The 24,625-nt window shown below is 34.5% G+C and overlaps 1 protein-coding gene across 1 annotated transcript in view; it reads left to right on the forward strand.

Annotated features, from left to right (window-relative positions):
• Window positions 1-24,625, forward strand: part of side-VI (sidestep VI transmembrane protein) — a 740,122-nt gene that overhangs the window by 269,787 nt on the left and 445,710 nt on the right. Inside the window, exon 4 of the mRNA XM_081732407.1 lies at window positions 16,229-16,434. Coding sequence (XP_081588533.1) covers window positions 16,229-16,434 — 206 coding nt within the window. The remainder of the gene's footprint in view (window positions 1-16,228; window positions 16,435-24,625) is intronic.

Genomic DNA, 24,625 nt, shown 5'->3' on the forward strand with positions numbered 1-24,625 from the left:
TCTTTATGACAGGCTTCTCTATTGGCTCTTCTGTCTCTGTGTCCATTCAACCCTGCTTCGATAACAATAAATTATAAACTGCCCTTTTAAAAAATGCTAAAGATTTTGACTCACGTATCGAGGTTGGCAAAGTATTCCAATCACGACACGTTGAAATTATATATGATTTGGATAAATAAGTTGATCTATGAATAGGAATTGCAAGTTGGCTATTAAAACGTGATCTTGTGTCCCTCTCATGGAAATCGCTTAAAAAATTAAGATGTTTTAGAAGATAGGAAGGTTCTGTAAAAGTAAGTGTTTTATACAGCAGTACCAACGAGTGCAATTTTCGCCGTTGCTGCATCTTCAGCCATTGCAGCTTTTTAAAGAATGGCGTAACATGATTTGAGAATTTTAAGTTAAAAATAAAACGTATACAAGCGTTTTGTACTCGCTGCAAACGCTTTTGTAAATGTATATCAGCGTCAGTTAAGGCGGTGTCACAGTACTCCAAATGTGGTACTACTAGGGTTTGAACAAGTGTTTTTTTCAACTGTGTTGGTAAAAAGTTTTTTAATTTGCTGAGAGAATGAAGAATTCCAAAAGCCTTCTTGCATGATGCGTTAATTTGATCGGACCAAGTTAAATATTTGTTAAGTATGACGCCAAGATTTTTCACAGAGGAAGAGAAGGGAATATTTACGCCTTCTAAAGTTATATTGGGAACAAGTGAAGCATCTATTAACGTGGTTGCACGTTTGGAAGTAATTAAAATTGACTTTGATTTGACTGGATTTATAATCAAACAATTATTTGCTGACCATTTAGCCAAATTACTCAAGTCTTCGTTCATCTTTGTTATACAAGTATCTATTTGCTTTGGTGAAGAAGATAGATACAATTGAACATCGTCCGCATACATGTGATACTTACGTGAGATCCTTATGTGAGATCCTTATCGCACATATATAGTTATTTCTTTCGTACTAAAAGTACATTTATTCGCAACACTTATACGGAAAGTACGCGTAAAACATACGTTATCAGTTACACGTTTGCTGCGGGATGTTACATAGGGTTGCACGTTTGGTGCAAAAACTACAGAACTTACGCATGTAATCTACGTTTTTACATAGGGTATTATACTTTTTTTTCTCAGTGTACTTGAATCTTTATCCAAGTTTAGTGTCCACATTAAAGATGGAACTCGGGATACTGAACGCCGAAATCATTTGCACGGAGAAAAATGCGTTATCCAGTCGGCATGTAAATGCTGTTTTTACCAGGTTACGTGCGTCACCACATTAAGTAATGTTGTTTCATCCGTAGTACAATCTAAACCACCGTCCAGCAAAAATTTTGTATTGAGGGACCACCATTTCAAATCTAGAATTAACGCCATACCCATTCCGAAGGTGGTAACTTACGTATATAATATTGTTACCACATTCATACGACTGTCCCCTCTTGGTTCTTTCTAAATCTGTGACTCCCTACCTTATGAGAGTAATAGTTTTTAACACGAAATCAATGATGTAAATAAAATTATCCAATCACAGCGAGTCTAGTTCGACGCCGAACTCCAGACTTGGCATGGTGTTCCCACCTACTGTACTTTTATACATGAAATCACATTACTTATGGAGCTCCCCCGCGTAAATACGATGTATCTACAACGAAATCATAGTCTTTTTTTTCTCAGTGTGGTTAGGAAGAAACGCTTATTCATCTCTTGTATGGAGATATCTGGTACCATTTCAAGTTATGTAAGTTTATGATGTATAAATTGTAACCAAAGATTTTCTCAGAATTATTCCTTTCTTTCCCTCTCATTTTCCTTAAACAAGGTGTCCGGTCATTATACTAAGTATATTAATTAATTTCAATGTTTTGTAAGTAAGTATTATGAACTAAAAACTGGCATGACAAATGCAAATCTGTAGTAAATTTGAGTAGACATTTTTATTAAACTTAATAAGAACGCCAGACGGTTAAGAGGTCTCATCCCGACGAAAGTAAAATACCGCTAATTTTACAGTAATTATGTGATATCTTCAAATAGATAAAAGATAATTGAAATGTGGAACAAGAGCGCCCTAGACAAAATTATTTTGCGTGAGGTACCGTTATCGCAAGTCACCTAGTCGCTTTCCGTTTTCAGCCGTGTAGATACGTGAAAATAAATGCCGAATGGCTCGAAATCAAAAGCAGATAAGTGAGTCGTGATAACGGTATTTCATGTAAAATGATATTGTCTAGGGCGCTCTTGTTCCACATTTCGATTATCCTTTATATATTTAAAGATATCACATAATTACTGTAAAATTAGCGGTATTTTAATTTCGCCGGGATGAGGCGAAATATTTTAGAAGAAATGTTACCTTTATTATTGGTTACAATCCGTAAAACATTCTAACACCACAATTAGTCAGGTTTGTTTGGTAACAGTGTATTTCAATGTTCGCCTCTTCGTTCGCCAAGGAGATATTCCATCACTAACCATACATGCTGCGGTATGTAATAACTAATAATGCGTACAGCATTAATGATCCGCCTGGGAACTATATCAATGTTCTTAATACAGATCCAATATTCATAATCATCAATGTAACCTCAAACGAAACAGAATCCAGAGGGTGATTCTAGGATATTGCGGAAGCGATGAGATTGTTCTATTACGGTCTAAGAATCGTTACAGGGAGGCAAGGTTGCTCTGTGGTGGAGAGCTTACCTCTGGTGTGTGTGATCCCTGGTTCGATCCCCGACTAAGTAAATTTGTGGTGGACAACATCGTGCCCGTGGGCTTTTCAAAGGATACTCTCGTTTCCTCCCACTTTCTCATTCCACCAATTCTTCCATCATCAGTCACTTGGTGTAATCATTGTCTCCTTTAGTCTAAAGGGCATAACCGTGTCACGTGGAATAGTTATTAGACCCCAACACTTGGATAAATTGCATTGCATATTCGTGGAGACGTAATTTCTTATTTAGAGTTCTATAGATGGCAGAAGTGTAACCAATTATGTAGAAAATTCTATGGAAGAGGAGATATAGCAATTTATGTAAACTTATAGCCTACCTATTATTTGGTATGTTCAACTTTGACTCGCAGGACAGCAGGAATTTAGTTTGGCATGGAAGGAAAGAGAGCTTAGTAGGAAGTTGGAAGCATGATGCACGATATCTACACAGATAAGTTTCTTAATTCCTGTAAACTGTGAGGAAGGGGTTGATGAGCTCTGGCGGTCAATGGCATCCCAAATTTGTTCAATTATACAAATTTGGGTAACATTTCTATTCTACATACAAGCATCACACTTGGCTAATCGAGTAAAATATCTGTCACCTTCAGACGAGTAGTTCTGTAGTGTCCTGTGCTTCTTACGACAACGACTTTGTTCAAAAAGTAGCAGATGGTCATAATGTTTTGTTTAATCAGTATGTAGAATCCAATGAATGTTAGAATAATAACTACGTACGTAGAATCGTGCGAATAATAGAGATGTAGCCACTTATGTAGAATCCTATGAAAGATGGAGATGTAGCCATTGATGTGGAACCCTTTGTAAGATGAAGACGTAACCATCCGCGTTGAATCTTATGACTGATAGGGCTCTTGTCACTTACATGGAATAATGCATAATAATGGATATATAGTCACTGAATAGCCAATAGAGATGAAATCCATAGAGACACCGTCGCTTATGTGGAATCTTAAGAATGAATACCGTTTCTGATACATATGTTACACACGATAAGATTAGATATTTTTTGAGGTCTACGTTGAAATTCAATTTCAACTGATGACACTTTCGTGCAACACTAGATGTAATCAACTCCGCAGGATATCTCTCACAATAATCTGTCTTAAACTTTTCTACCTATCTCAGAATGCTAGGTCTGGAGGAGAAAGCATGCATTTGTCGACGACGGAAGTTCCTGTGCACTGTATTTAGCTAGTTGGTCTCTATGCAACAATATACACTGAATCATCCCTTGAGTGTCATCACTTTTGTTTACTTAATGCAAATGATGAAAAGATCAAGATTAGAAATTTGTAACATCATACAAATAAAACGTAATGAGTTATGCTAAATTTTACAAACAATCACGATACTTTGTGTTACATTGGTTTGTGAGTTGTAATGGTAAATGATTGGATTATCGAGTACTTTGTAGGTTGATAGAAACTAGCGTTCGAATCAAACTAGAAAAAAACATCTAGCACACGTTATCATTTTGACTAATAGCAAAACCATACAGAAAACCATTGTTATTGCTACAGTTGGAAAATATTTACGTAGACTGAATTGAAATTTGAAATTTCTAGTATAATGTTCCTCGGCTATGTTTCTTTTTTAGGATATAAGACACGAATTATTAAGGAAAGTGAATGACTGTGATTTTCGGTAAATAGTGTTGACTTACCATCTTGAGGTTACTGAGAATCTATGTGAATTAAGAAGTCGTGTATTTTGAATGCCAGAAATAAAAGCGTTGTGTGATTTGAATCAATTCATTTGCTGTCGACATAAATTACAATAAAATCTGACCTGTTTCCTGTTTCATTTTTTCTGAACTACCTGTAATTGTTCTGATTACTTCAAGTGGATAAGATAAGTAATTAAAATTGTTTAATATAAATGTTACGTTTACTTTCATAAGTATAGTAAGTGAGTTTTGAAATATAACCATCCTACGCTAATTGAATACATGTCGATGATCTCCCTGTTTTGATTAATATTTCTTTTGTATTTACTTACGAGATTCAATTTTCTCTTCTATTCACTTTCTTTTTGAAATTCGTGATTAAAATCTATATGTAACGTTACGAAGGTTAGCGAAAGTCCATTCGCTATCATCCGTTTTGCTGGCCTCTTATCTTCTTTGATTACATTTACTCAAAAGGTACTGGAGAAATTAATATCCAGCCAGAAAATATATCCATCTAAAATTACTTTCGAGCTTCTTTCATACAGCATACTGTAAGATGAATAGATTGGTTGTTGGTGATATTTGCTACCTTAATTAAGATACATCCATTTTTTTTTTTTTTTTTTTTTTTTGTTAAGTATTGATTTTTGTTTCCGTGAACTAAATAGCATTTTCGCGTACACTTTTCAATGGTTGGTGCTCGAAATTATTTTACCAACGTAGCTATTAAAATAATAAATTCTTATATACAAATGACATAGTTTTTCAAATGGTATATAGGTCTACTACGTATAAGGTAATTTAATCAAATATTCCAAAAGAAACACTTAGAAGGTACTTCATTTTTTTGTCTAATTTTCCGTAAGTTCGTAAATTATTTCGTTCCTTTTTCCGATCTGGAAGTATAAAAAGGTTTGAAACGCTGGTTTAGACCAATTTTTTTAGAAGTTTACTAACATTATTACTTCTTCTTCTTCTTCTTCTAATAATAATAATAATAATAATAATAATAATAATAATAATAATAATAATAATAAAGTAATAATAATAATAATAATAATAATAATAATAATAATAATAATAATAATTATTATTATTATTATTATTATTATTATTATTATTATTATTATTATTATTATTATCTATGGTATTATTATTATTATTATCTACCAAATATCACACATTAGGAAAATCCGTTATCCATACAGCGATATATTGTACAAATATACGGAATCCTTATATTTACTACAGAAATCCGTACAGAGCATACGTTATCCATATGCTACATACGTACTGCCCTCTCCCCGTTTAGATGTTATATCATGCCACTGCAGGATGTTCGACATCTAAAATTCTTTTGTATATTACATACTTTTACATACTTATACGCATGTTACATACGTCAGCTATATGTTATATACGTTCATCTGTATGTGAGATCCTGACCGCCTATATACGGATCTTTCATACGGAAAGCACGTGTAGATGGAACACTTATACGGAAAGTATTATAAAACATACGTTTTTAGTTATAAATTTGATGCAGAATATTACATATGGTCATACGTTAAGTTCAGAAACTACAGGATTTACGCATGTAACCTACGTTTTTACGTACACGACATACATTTTTTTCTCAGTGTGGTTTTAATTTAATTTTCCCTTTTCTCAGAACATCATCCGGTGCCCCGAGAAAAATGCAATCGGGACAATATATATTCCCATTTTTTTCGTGTCCCCTTAATTCTCGTACTAGTTACGAAATATAAGTTTTACATCTTTTTAAATCCCGAAGTTGAGTCTTCTTCTGAATATATATATATATATATATATATATATATATATATATATATATATATATATATATATATATATATATATATATATATATGTATGTATATATATATATATATATATATATATATCGAGATTTTCTATAAAATCTTTGTATATATTCCGTACGACTCTGTAGTAAACTGTTTGGTTTTAGATAATTTCCCGTGGGTCAATAATCGGAGGTTACTCTTTGATTCAATACTTCCGATTCCAGAATTCCTTTCTTTGTATTCTGCACCATATGTAGACAGAAGGGCAATTTATGCCAATTTACAAAGTAAACTTTATTATTATTATTTTCTGAACCTGGTCGTCCTATTTTATGGTACATTATAACTCAATTAGTCCTTGGAATAACCAATAGCTATGCCTCTAAAAATTGCGATTTTCAGTTAACACCGGTACGTTATATGGTTTTTAAGAAACCTATCGATACAAAATTGCAAATTTTGAGATATGAATATTGATTATTCCAACGACAACTTGACAATATATCCCTACATAAATGAGACAACATTATACACTCGGGCTATAGCAAGTAAAAAATACTGGGTATCTTTTTTATTGATAGTGGTTGACATGTGAGACACACTCTCTCTTTCCATTGGATGGTGAAATATGTTGTTCAAGGTCGCTCTTTAACTCAAATCCCAATAACTATAGTTCATAATTGACTCCTACCTTTGCATTGAAGCTCTGCAGTACTTCTACACGAGGTGTGCCTCAATTTGGTATTCTCTTAAGATCACTTGTACCTAAGTAATTATGCTGCACTTCATACAGGTAATTCTTTCAGAAAAAGGAAATAGATTATACTATTTCCATAACTTAAGTAGGTAGCATAACTTACGGAACGGGTGTAAATTAGTGTTCATGATACTTATTTCAAACCTGGAGGACATAAGTTTGAATGCGGTATGCTGTCAGATTGACTACATTTATCTTTAAAAAGTTGCCAGTTTCACCAGGTAAATACCGGAATGGTACTTATAACTATAGTTTAAGGTCGATTTCCTTCTTTCTTTTCCTGTTGTTTTTGTTGTTAACAGTGTATTATATATACCCTTGGACATGAGATATATTTTTAGGTTTGTTACTTAAATAAATATATATATCTTTAATAACTCAAAAGAGAGCTTAAACCGGAAATTCTAAATTTGTACCACTTCCGGTTAGAATAAAGCAATAAGGACTTTGTTGGAGTCTATTCTGAGGACATTGAATCCATACCAAAAAACCATGCAGTGCAGTGATGCCAACTTGAAGCATTATAAAATCCTACCTCGAGAGAGAAAAATTCCCAGTTTGCTATTGGGTTGAGTTGATTTGGAGTTTAACATCCCTTTCAGCAGCGAGGCTATAAGAGACCTAGACCTACTGATTAACGTGAAATTCGAACCACATGAACTTCCTCCGGGAATTGAATCTAGATCTTCCACGCCAAAGGCAGATACACTAACCCTTAGCTATGAAGGAGCTCCCATTTCGCTATTGAATTTAATACGTTATACTAATTACAAAATTTAATATTTAATAAAAATTATTGTATGTCACACATATTCTTCAATATATGTGTAAACTACCCGCAAATTTTGATTATCTACGTTTATCAAGCAGTTGATGAATGACCATTTTTTATTATTATTAAAGCGACAGTTAGAAACGTTCAGGAAAATAAGTACTGTATATTTTATTGTCAAGATTTAGTACGTAATTCGCTTGGGTCATCATGTTGCAATGAACGTAAGGACAATAGAACAACTCCAGTCGTTTTGTGTACAACGTTTCCAAAGTTGGTTGTTTCGAATTTTGTGTATTTTCCCCCTTAATTATATTCTTTGTATTTAACAAATACCAAAGCACACTTAACATTTCTTGCAGCTTCTTTTTCTTCTTCTTTTTTTCGGGAATCACAAGTTACTTCCGTACTAGCATGTTTTATCTGGTATCAAAATTTGACAATTAACACTGGTTTCAATATGATTACAAGTCATTGGTCTACGTTCCTTCTATGGATAATTCTATTACTGTCGATGAAAAATCTCATATTTTGATGCCAATTGTGACGAAAATTCCCTTTATTCCTTTCAGAGAAATTAATATCAAACAATTCCAATGAATGGGATTTTTCCCACGGGTTGGCACCGCTGACATACTGTAATCACTGCACGTTAGAAACAAAAGAAGACGGAGAGAGAGAAAGAAAGAAGAGAGAGAGATTAATTAAAAAACTATATTCGTTTGAGTTTCAACTAGAAGAAAATATATTGATGCTCTCTGAAATGATATTTCAAGAAGCAAAACGAATTTTCTGTAGTATATATACGTGGGTGATTCAGAAAGTAATATCTCTAAGCTCACTACTTGGCCAATAGTACTGCAAATGTTCTGAACTGTTTATCATTCAATGATATTTAACCTATAGAATGTTACTCCAAAGTAATGGAACAATTCATGGCATCCCATGGTAACGTCCGGTTGAAACAGCGAGCTGTCATTGAAATTCTGACTGCGGAATGTTGGGTGCCAGGAACATTCATCTCCCGGAAGGAGTCATGGATATACCATTATGATCAGGAAACGAAGCGTCAGTCCTTGGAGTATGCCACACGTCCTCTCATCCGCCAAAAAATTCAGTTGTACCATCTGCTGGCAAAGTGTTGTTGACATTCTGCTTCATCCTGCCTATAGCCAGCATCTTGTGCCCTGCGACTTTTAGCTCTTCCCCAAACTTAAGAGGCCTTATCACTGCGAAATTAAAATACCGCTAATTTTACAGTAATTCCGTGATATCTTCAGATAGATAAAAGATAATCGAAATGTGGAACAAGAGCGCCCTAGACAATATTATTTTGCCTGAGGTACCGGTATCACGAGTCACCTAGTAGCTTTCCGTTTGCAGCCATTTAGAAACGCGAAAATAAATACCGGGTTTCTAAATGGCTGAAAATCGAAAGTAGATAAGTGAATGGTGATAACGGCATCTCATGTAAAATAATATTGTCTAGGGAGGTCTTGTACCACTTTTTGATTATATCTTTTATCTATTTGAAGATATCACAGAATTATTGTAAAATTGGTGGTATTTTAATTTCGCAGAGATAAGGCGTCTTAAAAAGCTAACGCTACAGTTGTGTCGCGGAGGTGAAAGCAGTTTGACAATGATATCGCCAGCAGTGACCACAATTCTTCGTCGTCGGCATGAAAAAAAAAAAAAAAAAACTTGTTTCGCGTTGGGGAAAGTGTGTTACCCGTAATGGGCACTATGCTGAAAGATGATGCTACCATTTGTAGCTGATATTTCAAGCTTTCCACTGATATCTGTATCAGTGTGATCTGTCAAATACAAAGAAAGGCATCCACTTTTGAGGCATTATTTTCGGAATCACTCTGGTGTGTATATATGTATAGTCTCGAAGTGCTGAAACAAAAACATTTGTAAGTATGCCGCAAATATCCAATAGATGATGTGTGGTTTTATATTTTTTTTCTTTTTGGAAAAACGGAAATAGAGAGGGATAAAACAAATTCGAATGAAAGGTATCATTTATGAAATTATTTCGTAAAATCCATAGACGGAAATGCAAATATTCACTAGGGAAAGAAAAGGTATGTTTTATGGATACACAACAAATTGTCAATATAACATCGAATTATAACATCGAAACTCAGGAGATTAACAATAGTATTTGAGTGGCGATTTAACAATATCCCTTTTTTTTCTTTTTGTTTGAAGAAAGACACAAAAGAACAAACGAAACAATAGTATTACTAAAAAAACGAAGAACAAAACAGACATATAAACTCTTTTCATTATTATGTGATAAAAGAGAAATTTACCCGGAAATACATACTTGAATATCCACATTGACAATTCAGTTGTCAATAACAAGGCAGGCAATACGTGACTGCCAGGCAAAATACTCATTAATAACCAGGTGTGCACATACGCGCGCAGGCAGGTAAATGGGTAACGATCGTATGTGAACAAAAGAACAGAGGAAACTGGCGAGGTTGTCATTTGTTTAATGGTGCATTCCATTTGTCATTAGAAGCGCTGACACTAAATATATGTAACCAGCAGGCACGCACATTGTTTGAACGCTTAGTTATTTTATATATTTTTTTTCTCACGCGTATACATTATGTACAATACACATATTAACGCGCGCGCACACATACATACCTCTATTTACTCGGTCAAGCACATTTATTAGACACGCAGGTAAACGCGCAGACAAATATATACATACATACTGTAGGAACCCTATATACATGTGTCAAGTTCAATAGTTTAGCACCCTTTAACAACTTAGCTTCTTTAACACCTATTAAGATCAATAGGAGAGACAGAAAAGCAGTTGTCTTACATTGAGTTTCGATTCTTATATTGATTAAAGGTGAAGGAACGCCTATTTGCTTTATATACTCTACACTCTGTTGTAAGAAATCATAATTTGTACATATACTTTAAACTGACTTGTGAGTCCATATACGCCTACTGTGTGTCTAAAAGTAGAGAAATATGTGTTTCTTTTCATTTGTATTATATATATAAAAAAAAACTCTAAGTTTTGGAGACGGTAATGGTGTCTACTTGGGTTGTTACAAATACAGTGGAACCTGGATAATTCGAACCTCAAGGGACCAGTGGAAAAATTCGAATTATACAAAAATTCGAATTATACGAAAATTCGAATTATACAAAAATTCGAATTATACAAAAATTCGAATTATACAAAAATTCGAATTAGAAAAGTTTTTTGTAAATGGTTGAAATAAACAATCAAACTTCAGGTTTTAACATAAAGACCATTATGGGAGCTAATAATAAGTGTTTTAAGTACCATACACTCATTCTAAAACTAGAAAAAACAAAGGTTAATACAATATGAAGTAAAATACTGTACTGTAATACGTGCGTACGTACACTAGCACTGTATTATGCATGAACATTGAAAAAATCATAAAACACAAAAGAATATTACTATATTAATAGACAAATAACTGTCATGAGACTCAAAAAAATCAACATTTTTCAAGCCTGCTACAGTATGTATCTTCATCCGTTTCTTGGAAAATCCGACCCGATCTCCTTTTAGATTTACACGACAAAAACTTCGAATTATCCAGATTATAATTCGAATTAACCATGATTTTTTAAAGCATTGTTTGTATATAAAATTCTAGGGACCAAGAGAAAAATTCGAAATAAAGAAGTTTTCGAATTACAGAAGTTCGAATTATCCAGGTTCCACTGTATTAATGTATATATTTTAATATTTCGTTTGTTTCTTCATTTCTTAAAAAGAAGAAAAAAAAACAGATATAATTATTGTGATAATAGGGGGCACGGTGGCTCAATGGCTGGTACGTGAGGTCTCTGGTTCTATCCCCCTGCCAAGTAAGTTTGTGGTGGACATCATCATGTCCGTGGGTTAACTCCCGATTCCTCCCACTTTGACATTCTACCAATTCTTCCAATATCATTTACTTGCTTACTCATCCTTTCCCGTAGTTAGCCTAAAGGGCATAAACGTGGAACGTTAAGCTGAAAGAGTCCAATTTATTACTATATATTGATTCTATGTAGAAGCACCACGTTTCCTTATAATCCATATCATGACAGAAAGCTATTATCTTAAATTGTTTCATGTATACCGTTAAAAATATTCCCGTTTAAGTACTGTTTAAGTACTCCAATATTTAAATTACAGTAATTTAGGACAGAATAAAAAAAAAAAAAGAAATCTATGCGTCTCTCTACCTTGGGACAGATACTAGAGCGCTTACCTTTGATACGTGAAGTCTCTAGTTCGATCCCCTGCCAAGAAACTTTGTGATGGATCTCATCGTTTCTGTGTTTTTTCTCGGAATACTCCCGTATCCTCCCATATTCTCATTCCACCATTTATTTCATCATCATTGAGTTGCCTTAATCACTCGTCTCCCTGAGCCAAAAGACCATAATCGTGGGACGTTAAACTGACATATTTTATTTTAAATTCTTTTTTAAGCAAATAAGTGTTCCTCCAACTAAACTCATTACAAAATAAGTGTATTATTTATAGCTATTATTATCTATATCTCCTTATTTTTGATAGCCATGTAGTTCACTTTTTCTTATGATTAAATCGAAATTCCTTTACTAAGAATAGAACACTAGGCTACACACAATATCTACAATCTTGGAATGAACTACTGCCATTGCAGATCTCTTGCCTCTATTACGTAAATCAACATTATATTATTTTAATTTGTATGTTAATTCTTGAAATAGTCACAAAAGACTAGTTCTTAGCTAGTTCAATCATAAGGTATCGTGACGAGGGCCTACAACCATGTCGCTGATTCCCCCATTAACCGTTGTGTACTACCTTGGGGTCCTTTTGAGAAACTACAGATGTTTAATGTAGTATATATCTTAAACGATCGTGAGCAGGGGTAAAAGTGAGAGGGAACGCAGGGGGATGTCGTCCACCCACTTTTATAAAATATCTATGGCGTCCCGCACTTCCTAAAAATTACAATAGGTTAAGGTAGGCAAGGGGAACGGCGTGACGTCATACGTCCCCCTACCTTGTCTGATCCACTTTTACCCCTGATCGTGAGTATCTAAAAGTCTGTTCTTGTATTTTCTCCCCAGTGTGTGTTTAATATATTGAACACAAAATATCGTTTACTGTTGTTTTCCTGTTATGTAAAAAAATAATTATGATTTAAAGGACCCCAAGGTAATACCTACGTAAGTAACCATTTATTTATTATTTATTATCAAACGAGCAAAGTTAGTGGTTTACATAATGCTCTAGAAATTACTAATATATTGTTCCCAAAAGTAGTTTCATTATTTAAATAATAAAATAAGTTGGGTATGTAGTAAAAAAAAAAAGTTTTCTTGCATTACATTATATTGTTTGTGATCTTGTTTCTATCTCCCTAAGGTTACAGTTTGAAGCGATATATCTTGAAACCTGCTTATATTTTTCAATAGCTTGTGAATAACAAACTATCTAGTTGCAAAGTGCTAACGGCCCTTACATTCAGCAACAACCCCAAGAAGTTGACATGACTTGAACATTTTGAGTTGTAGTTGCCTGTTATCTGGTGACGAGGACGACAAGTGTTTCTTTCCTATTTTGATGATGAAAATGTCAGTGATATCGAAGGTGACAGCCTAAAATATTGCAATACAATAAAATATTGTTTTGAAATTGATATGTATAACATTTCTGTATGGAACATCAATAATTACTTATTTTTAATTGCAGTCTCTAAAGGACCCCACGGTATATTCTATGCTATAGTTTTCAAGGTAATTCACCTTGAAAATTCCAATAAAATCAATCAATACATCAATCAATTTCAGCACATTTCCGAGTAAAGTCCCACTTAAGTTTTAACTTAAATACGTATATAACTTTTACGAAAATGTGCTCTTATTTTATGCTGCTAACGGGCAAAAACTCTTTTTCCTTGTAAATGTTTTCAATTGTTTCTCAAATTGAAAAGTTTGTGGATAGGCCTAATAAGAAAGTACATTTGTAATCAATTTTGTTATCCCTTTCTTGGTACATAATGAGGTAGTTGGAAATACTACAACAAATTTCACTTTCATGTAAAGAATTCACAATTGAAGTCATACACAAGAAAAAATATCTCAGGCAAAGCGGATTTCTTTTATATATATATATATATATATATATATATAAGGCTTTAAAAATTGCCAAAGAATTTTCTGTGTTTGGTTGAAAGTGATAGTAAAGCTTAGAGATGAAGAGGAGGTTACAAAACGAAAAAGAAAAATATATTTTGCCACTTTTCCTTACTCTTCGGATGCAGCTTGGAAGCAAGCTCCCAGCAAACGATCAAAGACTTTCTCTCTCTCTCTCGTTTTCTCATCCGAATACCCTTTAGTCAGTTGGCTGCCAATAAGAGGACGATTTTGAGGTCACGTGCTCAGTCAAGTGGCACGAAAGCAGGGTTTTGGGGAGGGAGCATTCCTTTCCGTCTCATAATTGGGTTTTCAACCCTCTAACGTTCTCTTGTCGGTTGGACCCAAAAGTTCTATCATTTTGACCAAGCATCAAATTTTCTCCATCCAATGTCTTGGTAGCCAATATTGTAAAAGAGAGGCCGGGCCCGCCTTCTCTTCGACCAAATAACAAGGAAACAGCTTGTGGATACATCCCGAACCACATGACCCGATTGCAAATAATTGGATTTGATTTGATTTTGATAGCCGGGGTGTTCGATCATTTTGAAAGCAGAAAGGCTAGTTTTATCTTCAATATTGGATGCATCATGTTGCATCTTTAGTCTGTGATATGGAATTTAGCGGAAGGATAGTTTAGCGTTATTAATTGCACACAAAGAATAATGTAGACCCAATAAGGAATCTAATAATGATTCAGCAAAAAAAAAAAAAAAAAAATGTGTTTTGGAATCTTTATACATACATCTCTATAAAAGAAGCCCTGACAGATTAATCAATGCCCAAGCCAAACAGTGTAAGCAAGAAACTTGAAATTTTGACAGTGCGTAGGATTTGTTAAAAAAAAAAAAAGTTTAGACTTTTTAAAATTAAAGTGAAGAAAGAGTTTGTTTCATTTCCCATTATGACACTTGGAGAAAGTCATTTAATTATGTCTAATATTTTCAACAAAAAAATATTTTACATATTAAGGTGCTTTAGTTAGTTTGTTGGAAAAAGAAAGAGAAAATCATAAAAATGATACTACTACTACTACTGCTACTTGCCATCAAAAGCTCTACAGTATTGATGGTATTTTCTCAAAGGATAAGACTCATCCATACCTCCTACTACTATTACTGCTACTAGGACTAGCAAAAAAACAGCCAGTTAGTTATATTTAGCATTTGTTGTATTTTTGTAAATTATATACTCTGGATTAAATACAGAACATATTATCTGACATCACTGACTATATACCAGTGTTTGCATCTTATAATATTCTTAAGTTACAAAATAGGTGGTTAAAAAGCATATTTTCTATTGGTTTAGTTTAAAACCAGCAAATTCCTTCCTTGCATACGCCACTAACTATAAGATTGATTGTCCCCCTGACTAGTGCTGGATTTGGGTTCGATGGGGCCCTAAGCTATTGAAAGGGTCCCTTTATACATCAAGCTTTAGGGGTCTTTTATAGGTCAAGCTTTCTTTCTCAGCGACGACAAAATGTCGCAGTTTTTTTCTTTAAGGTTTGAATATATGCTATATGCTAATTAATGGACTTAATGAATATTTAAATGGAAGCAAGGGCCCATTACAGCAGAGATGGGAAACGGGAGCTCCATTATAAGCAAAGCTGGATAACAGGGGCCTCATTACAAGTGGGACTGACAAATAGAGCCCTATTACGTGCTTCATATAAGCCTATTGTGCTGCCAAAATGTCTTGAGCCGTGGCAAAAATGCGAACTAAAGCTCACACCCTCACATACCCACGCGTTGAGCCAATAAGGGTTCAGCTGTTGCTAAGCGAGAGAAAGCGAGTGGAATTCCTTCAGCCGATAGCAGCGCTTGCAACGAAAGACTAGAGATCAAGTCAATGTGGTATATTTATAGTGCATAACAATACAAAACAGCATTGTTGTGTGTGCGTTTAATCTTATTTGCTTTTTCTTCTTATTTGGAAATTATATTACAATCAGTTTTTTCCTTAACATTTTTTGGGTCCCCAAGCTAGTGGGGCTCCAAGCTATAGCTTGTTTAGCTTATACTTAAGTCCAGCACTGTCCCTAACCACCATAAATGTGGCTGGCAATTGTATCTTTAACACAATAAGTAACTTTCTATTAGTCCGCGTTGTTGTATAATATTGTATAACTATGTATTGACCTAAAAAAAAAAAAAAAAAATAGTCGTGCAATGTAATCGTTGCTATGAAACATTATTCTTTCTTTTAGTATTTTATAAGTGATATTAATTTGTCTTTCGATATTGTATTTTTCAGTTATGATACTCGAGAGACTATGAGTTCGTATCCTTCTCATTGGAAAGAATCGAAGTTAGAAAACAGGGCGCACTTTTCCATTCATCGAGAACCTGCGGCATTGTCTATCACCAGCGTCGAGGAAAGGGATGAAGGACTCTACAGGTGTCGAGTAGACTTTTGGCTCTCTCCTACACGAAATATTAAAGTGAATCTTACAGTCATAGGTAAGTACGTGGCATTTTTCTTTTTATTTTTTTCAAAGTTTAATTTATAGTACCTGATGAAGTGAATCCTTTACATGCAAAGAAATCTGCAGTACATGAATTTGGGTTGCCACCCGTCCCTTGTTTTACCGAATAGTTCGGATTGACCTCCTTGTCCGGTGTCTGATACGATCTCAAAACCGGACGTTAAATGTCTGGTAATTATTCCTCTTGCTAGCCCTATTCTGTTCAGATTATTTTTTAATTCCGTGAAAAGCAGAGTTAGTTGAATCTGGATTCTAAAATATACCTGGATTTCAAATTTACTGAACTCATCAGAACTACTAGAGGTAAACAAACGTACAGTTCATAGGTGACGAGAAGAACCCTAAAACAGGGGAAGCGGGGAAAAGTCAACGACACGGTCAAGTCCATTTTCGGTTTCTGAGGTGTGGTCTATACTTAGATGTCGTCTGCTACTCCAGGTAGTCATCTGTGTGCTATTCCGTGGTGTCATTTGAACCCCCGTGCGAAAAGTGGGTGAGCCCATACCTACGTCACACTACTTCTGTTATGGTTCTTCTCGTCATCAGTGAGCTGAACATTTTCAAGAGCGCAGCTTCATCCGAAGCTATAGCCTGCAATTAAATAATGCATCCAGATGCAGTAAAAGTATGTAGGCATTACAAGAAATTACCAGCCCCGGCGAAGTTGGTAAAACTTATATTTTTTTTAAAAATATATTTTGTGCATGCCATAATTATATTGCAAATTATATTTACTTTTCTGTTTTAAATACCATGTATTATTGACGGTAGACTAAATTGGAACTCTGAAGCGCTCAATTTTGTGAGAGGAAACCATTTTTATGTTCTTCACAGTCTTGACGAATGATCATGCCACAGTCCTAAGAGTATAGGTATTCCACGAGGGAGTTCGGAATTTACATTTTCAAAAGTTGGTAACCCTAACATGAATTCATTAAGAGTTAGAATTCTTTGTCGGAAACACGCAAGTACTAATTATACAATTAATTGATTGAAAAGAGATGGATGAGGATGTCAGTGGCGGTGCAAAATGCTTGCGTTATAAGACTAACAGTAAACACATGCTCCCCATACAATTAAAAAGAAAAAGGATAAAACGTTCTATAAATATAAAAATAAAATGAGTTCGCTGGATAAATTTCATTGTGACTATTTAGCTAACGTACACCCCAAAGGCGATGGTATGAGCTCATAATGTCCGGATCCCACAATAGATTAGTAATGAGCAAATACAAGACCAAGACCCGGGTGGTCTTGGTCTTGGTCTTGGTCTTGCACTGGAACCCTTGGTGTTGGTCTTGGTCTTGGTCTTGCACACCCATTCTTGGTCTTAGTCTTGGTCTTGCTTTCAAGAGTCTTGCAAGTCTTGCTTTTAAGAAATTTTATGCTTTCCATAGGTAAATTTTACTCTGGAGATAAGGGATAATAAATTCTACATTGCGTCAATGTAACGGAAATACAATGTATGTTTCTAAATATAATATAGTTTACCTTCGTGCAAGTATGATGATAGTGTACGACATAGGCGATGACCTTTATTTATTTATTTTTTTTTTCAATGGGTTCCCACGCTTCACTACCTATAAGATAAATTACAACGTTTCGTAATATTTTTATATGTTTTAATATATCCAATACTCCGCTTATTTCCAAACTGGGGAGGCAACCGCTGAGACACATGAAAGAAAATCAAGAGAGCACAGATTACTGAAATACCATGAATTGCAAAATCATTTTTACACTCTAAAGGCGTCAGATTTTTTTTTTCTTTTCAACCACGATTAGCCAATCTTTATACTGAACAAACTTAAAATTAAATATTGAAATTTTATTTTACTGATCCAATATGTACTCTGTGGGGCAGAAACATGGACATTACACAAAAGCGATGAAAAAATTAGAGGCTTTCGAAATGTGGGAATGGAGAAGAAAGGAGAATATTAGCTGGATTGAACGGAAACAGATGAGAGGGTGTTAGATATAGTAGCAATAGGGCAGAAAAGAATTTTAGGGGTAATTAAGAAGAGAAAGAGGAACTGGCTGGGACATTGAGTGAGGTGCAAATAAATTATGAAGGATATGGTAAATTAAATGGTGAAAGGAAAGGGAGGGAGGGGGCGAAGGAGACTATAGTTGAAGGAAGGTATTAAAAGAGAAAATTGCTACGTCAAGACGAAGAGATCAGCTGAGGACTACCGTACATTGAAACTTTTCAGTTGGAGCAAATGACCTGCCAATAATAGCGAAATTGCTATGATGATATGTTTTGCAATATTGCCCAAAAAGGAGACAGAAAAATTAAAATATTAATGTTTATAATCGAACTTCTTAATATTTTAGGATAATTTGAGTGAAAATTGAAAACGACTCAACTGTCTATATGTTTTGTGTATATTCAATTTACAGTATATAAATGCTTTTGACCAGTAGCATATTTAGGGGGCTATCGTGCTCAAGCAGCCCCCCCCCCCACGTACCCGAAATAAATTTGTTATATGCACAATTTCACAAAAAATTTTGGACATCCAAACGGAAAAAAATATAAGTGCTTTGTTGACTGTTCTTGGCATCCGTACACCTTCATCTCGTCGCATGCTATTTGATATGATGTTTCTTCATAGAATTCTAAATGGGAAACTTAGAACTGAAGAACTAATCTCTAAATTTAATATTCGGGTACCTGCAAGAAGAACTAGAAATAGTGAACTACTTCATTGCAACACGCCTCGATTTCAATTATTCAGCGTTCTTTGTTCTATAGACTGGCTTCTGAATTTAACTCCATTGCTTCTGACGTGGATATTTTTAAACCTGAGAATGTTTTCCGACAGGAAATTATTGCTACACTTATGGAACCTTAGTTTTATTTCAATTTGTTATTGTTACACTTATGGACCTTTATATAGCTTTTTGTTTATACTTGTTATTGTTATTTTATATTCTATGTTATATTGTTTCAGTGTAAAATGGCTGCCTTGCTGTATCTGGAACTTTGGCAAATAAATAAATAAAATAAATAAATAGCCCCCCGAAACAAAATCCTAAATACGCCGCTGCTTTTGACTCATATTAGAAATACAAAATAACGGCATCGAACCCCAAGTTATTTGAAATAACTGTACAAAATCACACTCACTTGTGAATATCGATTATTTATTGTTGTATAATGATATATCGCTCAATCCTCGATGTGCCGTATACCTAAGGAGGCTAACACTTATATTAATAAACCATTATTCAACGAATAAGCATCCACACATTAAATCAAACTTGCTGTCACATGCTCTAAGTTTTTGTCAATGTAGTGAAAATGTTATTTCGATATTAGTTGTATGATCGTACATTAAACATTTCCAATGGATGCTTGAACCTCAGAGCCAAGGCCATACCCAGGGCCGAATTAAATGGGGCCTTAGAGGGCTATAGTCCCGAGCCTCTAGATGAACAGGAACCTCCACTCTGATGAAAATCTCAACTGGCTATCTAAAAGGAATCACGGAGATACATAAAATAAAATATGACCAAAAATACGAAACATCATCATAAAATAAAATATGACCAAAAATATGAAACATATTAGCTTAACTTCCCTACCGTACTTTGACAGAAATGTATTAGGTGAAGTCACTAGGGGATACATATTTTTTTCTAGTCCCGGGCCTCCACATGGGTTAATCCAGCCTTGGCTATACCCATCTAGTCGGCACCTATGGTGTACGGAACTACCGATGTTCAATAGTACATTTCTCTTTAGTTTTGGAAGAAGATCGCCACTAGTAGGTTTTGAAATGAAATGAAATATCTAGTTTAAAGGAGGATAAGGGAGACAGTGATGATGAGAAATGACTGCAATGGTGGAATGAAGAAAGGCCAAAGATTTAAATTTACTGTAGACCAGTGCTATTCAACCGGGGTACGCGTACCCTTGGGGGTACACGAAGATGTTTCTGGGGGTATTAATGCTGCTTCTGGGGGTCTGCTGGAAATAAACTGTTGACAGTTCACTGCAAACGAAATTCCATAACTTGTCAATTTGTGAATGTTGTTTTTATACTCTAAATGAGTACAATGAAATTAGTGACAGTGCTATCTCACAACTTCTTTCATTTCCATCAACATATTTGTGTAAACAGGGTTTCTCCGCATTAACATCAATAGAAACGAAGCACAAAAATGGCATGAATCCAGAATCAGCTCTGATTCTTTCACTTTCCAAGATTCAACCAAGAATTGAGGACTTGGCGTCCCGGAAACAAGTTCAGTCATCTCATTAACAGGTTAGTTCTAAAGTTACTTTTAGTTCTGAATTTTTAACATTGTCTTCAGTGTACGAATTATAAGGGAGGATAAAGGGAAAATCCTTCTCAGTAGAACGGGATGTCTCTCATATCTTTTGAAATTTCCCATATTAATTTTTTCGGATGTGCGCTTTACCCCCTGTAAATAGTATTTTGATTGGCACACTGATTGTTCTTTTGTTGAGTCTCTGTTTGTCCCCCTTTTTAATCAACAGAACATGTGTATTAAATTTATAAGTTAATTTCGAATTAATTTCTTTTAAACAGCTTCAGGGGTACACAATTAGATAACGAACTGTCTCTAGGGGTACGCGAGAAAAAAAGGTTGAATAGCACTGCTCTAGACAACACACATCTTGTAGAATACTGTCTGATTTCCCTATAAGTAATTTTCATTGTTTAAAAATGCAGGAATGAATCGTAATCTAGCACCAATGATACATTTCTTTGTGCGCCACAAGCTTTGATTGGAATGGCACCTGAATGGCTTGAAAGCGAGTAATAACTACAGAAAATGCGAACAACCGATTCAGAAAATGACATACTGTAGCTAGCATATCGACTCACACGGGTTGCATAAATTACTGGAACACATTCACTCTAGGAACATTTTTACCGAAAACAAGAATTTTAAGTCAAAGATGTAATGATTTTTCCCCTTCCTTTTTACATTCTATATAAGGAATTCAAGCAATACATGTACTTGTGCAAGACTCTTGCGCAAGAATCTTGGTCTTGGTCTTGCAGGTATGGTCTTGGTCTTATTCTTCGTCTTGCATTGGTATTCCTGGTTTTGGTCTTGTATGCAAGACCAAGACTCTTGTGCTCATCACTACTGTAGGTTCACACCTCATAATACCAGTTCGATGGAATAATAGAATCAAACAAAGAACTAGAAAAAAATCAAACGTAGATTTTCAAATATATATATATATATATATATATATATATATATATATATATATATATATATATATATATATATATATATTTGATTTTCTGAGGAGAGGTACACCATAACTACTAAAATTATCAGTCTCATTGAAACTCTTCAAAGTGACTTACATGTGACAATATTCTTTACATCTGGCAACGCTGATACATAGAACGGAGAGGGGCAGAGTATTTTAAAGAGGGTCGCAAGTAATGTGCAGGAAAAAAATATTTTTCACTCTTCCTGGCTTCTGTTTTGTCCTCTACTTGAGAAATATTGTATTGCTTTGGCTTGGTGAATCTTTTTTCCTTCAACCTTTAGGAAATCGAGTTTAACTATTGCTTTTGCAAAACTCCTCTTTCTTTTAAGCCCCAAACGGAAGCATGGCGGCAGAAAGTTTTGGAAATGGTTGCTATTTTCACTGCTAGCTTCTCATTTTTAGGTAGTATATATTTACAACGAAGGGGAGGGGGGAGAAGTGCACGATAAACTTTCTGCTTGCTTAATTTGCCACATCAAAATATATCTTAATTGTATTATTCTTGCTTACTAGTCATCGTCTTACGAGAAATCGGGGTTCTTGAAATTCCAGCTTTCTATACCCAATTTCAATGCGAATCCTAATTTTGCGGATGAGTTATTTTGTACTCGAACTCTGTCCTCTTCATTTGTTAGATCAATATTATCATTAATTTAAGCTAACAATGGTGGAAGGATTGCGAATAATTTCAAGGGATTCTTAAGACTTTTCAATCTGCAAAGAAATGTGTTGTAAATATATTTTATGTATCTTTATTCAAAGTGTCTGATTTGAAAATGCAAGAAACAAATATTGCAGTACGTTTTAAGTGAATACATTGAAGATATAAAATGTTTTGCTTGCGTAAATGTCAAACTATACCAGAATGACTGTTTTCCGGAAGGAATGTGTAAGGCTTATGTAAAATTTCTGACAGCTATACTGTATATGAGCGACTCGAGCGAATATAATGGTATGTCACATTTTCAAATTTGCTTGTCAACTCTAAGAGAATGTTGACTATTCCTATGCAATTCAATGGAATGACAAACCAAACCAGTTTCCCCTCTGCAAATGCCATCTGCAGGCACATTTCCGAAATTAAACTACCTTCATTCTCCTCTGTGGCTCGATCACAACCCATTCCATTTAATAACTTAATTTCACCGGAAGTTGCATGAATGAACATTATCATTATGTTTGTCTGAGCCGGCCATATATGCATTTTTCTGGTTTTCAAGTTAGTTTCTCATGCAACTTAGAATTCACTGGAGTTACGTAGACCTTTGTACAATTACCTCATCCGTCTCTGTTTGAAAGCAGAATTTTAGAAAACATTGGAACTCATGTTCTAAAACTAACTAACTCTATGGCCTATGCAACTCAGAGGTTCAATCTCGCCTTCACAAAGGCTCTGTATTGACTTCTGTCCTTAGCCAACTGGATCCAGTTTCTACTTTGTATTTCTAATTTTGTGAGATCTATCTTAATATTGTCCTCTTATCTGCGCCCAGGTCTTCCTAATGGTCGTTTTTCGGTTGGATTTCCAGGTAAAACTTTGAAAATGTTCCTACTTTCTTCTATTCTGGCTACATAAATTGCCCACCTGAGCCTCCTAGACTTGATCGCCTTAACAATGTTTGGTAAACGGTATAAATTATGCAGTTCCTCGTTATGAAGTTCCCGCCCTTCCCCATTCCCGTTCCTCTTGGTTTCGAATTTTCAACTCAGGATTTTATTTTCAAATACTTTTAGTCTACGATCTTCCCTCAGAGTAAGCGATCATATTTCGCAACCATACAGTACAACAGGAATGATGACCATTTTATAAATTTTAACTCATATTCACTTATTTTTAATGGTAAGTTTACATACTGAGTTTCATATTCCTAACTTGAAGAATTCATTACTTACTCCAAGCAGAGTTTGAACTCACTTTACTCGCCTTTTTAAAATATTATACATATTTCAATCAAATCGACATGACATTGATTCAATACTAACTACACTCAAAAATACATTTCTAATAATTCAGCTGTTTCCTCACATTGAGGATGCTATGAATACAAAATTAGAAATTAAAATATCACTGAAATTACCCTCTGTTCTTTCTCCTTGTAGAAGCAGAATTCTCGAGAACATTGGAACACATGTCAACGTATTTTTAATGAGAAGTTTTATAGGCTGTGACATAAAAATTACCACTTGCTGCTCTTACCTCCGAAATATTTCTCCCTTAAAATTAATTAGTTAAAAGCTTAAAGTAACTAAATAAATACAGACTAATTAATTAAGTAAGTAAGTAAATATAATCCAATAAATTCAACATCATTTCTGTGTAGTTATTTATTCAGTCATTATTACTGTATGCTGACAATTTTTAACCTTTCAGTCAATTAAACCTGCTTATATGCTATTTATTAGGGACCTCATCCCTGTGCAGGTAGTGTAAGAAGTGAGGAATTATATTATAATGTAATCAGTGTGAAGTTGGAAACGGAAGGGGGCGTTTGACAAATTTTATCTTCTACATGAAGAAGTAAAGTAAAGTTAATTAGCCCTCTCCCATCGGATCTGATACTAAATAAATAATATCAGACCTGGTAATTAATTATTAAGTGAGTAGTGTAATTGGAAGTGTACAGTGGTCTCAGATACACGCTAGTATGGCCGTGGGAAAAAGACATCATTGAATGTGAAACAAGGCAAACATACTTACAATATACAGAAATAACTGCAACTTATCGCCGTTTATTCACAATATGTCCTTATTGTAATCATCCTTGATTAGCCACGATCAACTATCAGTACAAAATTGAATCAGCAAAATGGATCGCGATTGTATCTGGACATTCACTGTATTCATAAGTAACTATAAAATATTTTATGTGCTCTGCTTGTCATTTATTAATTA

Source organism: Thermobia domestica, chromosome 11 (genome assembly GCF_964235325.1).
Source record: "Thermobia domestica chromosome 11, izTheDome1.hap1.1, whole genome shotgun sequence".
Lineage (NCBI taxonomy): Eukaryota > Metazoa > Arthropoda > Insecta > Zygentoma > Lepismatidae > Thermobia > Thermobia domestica.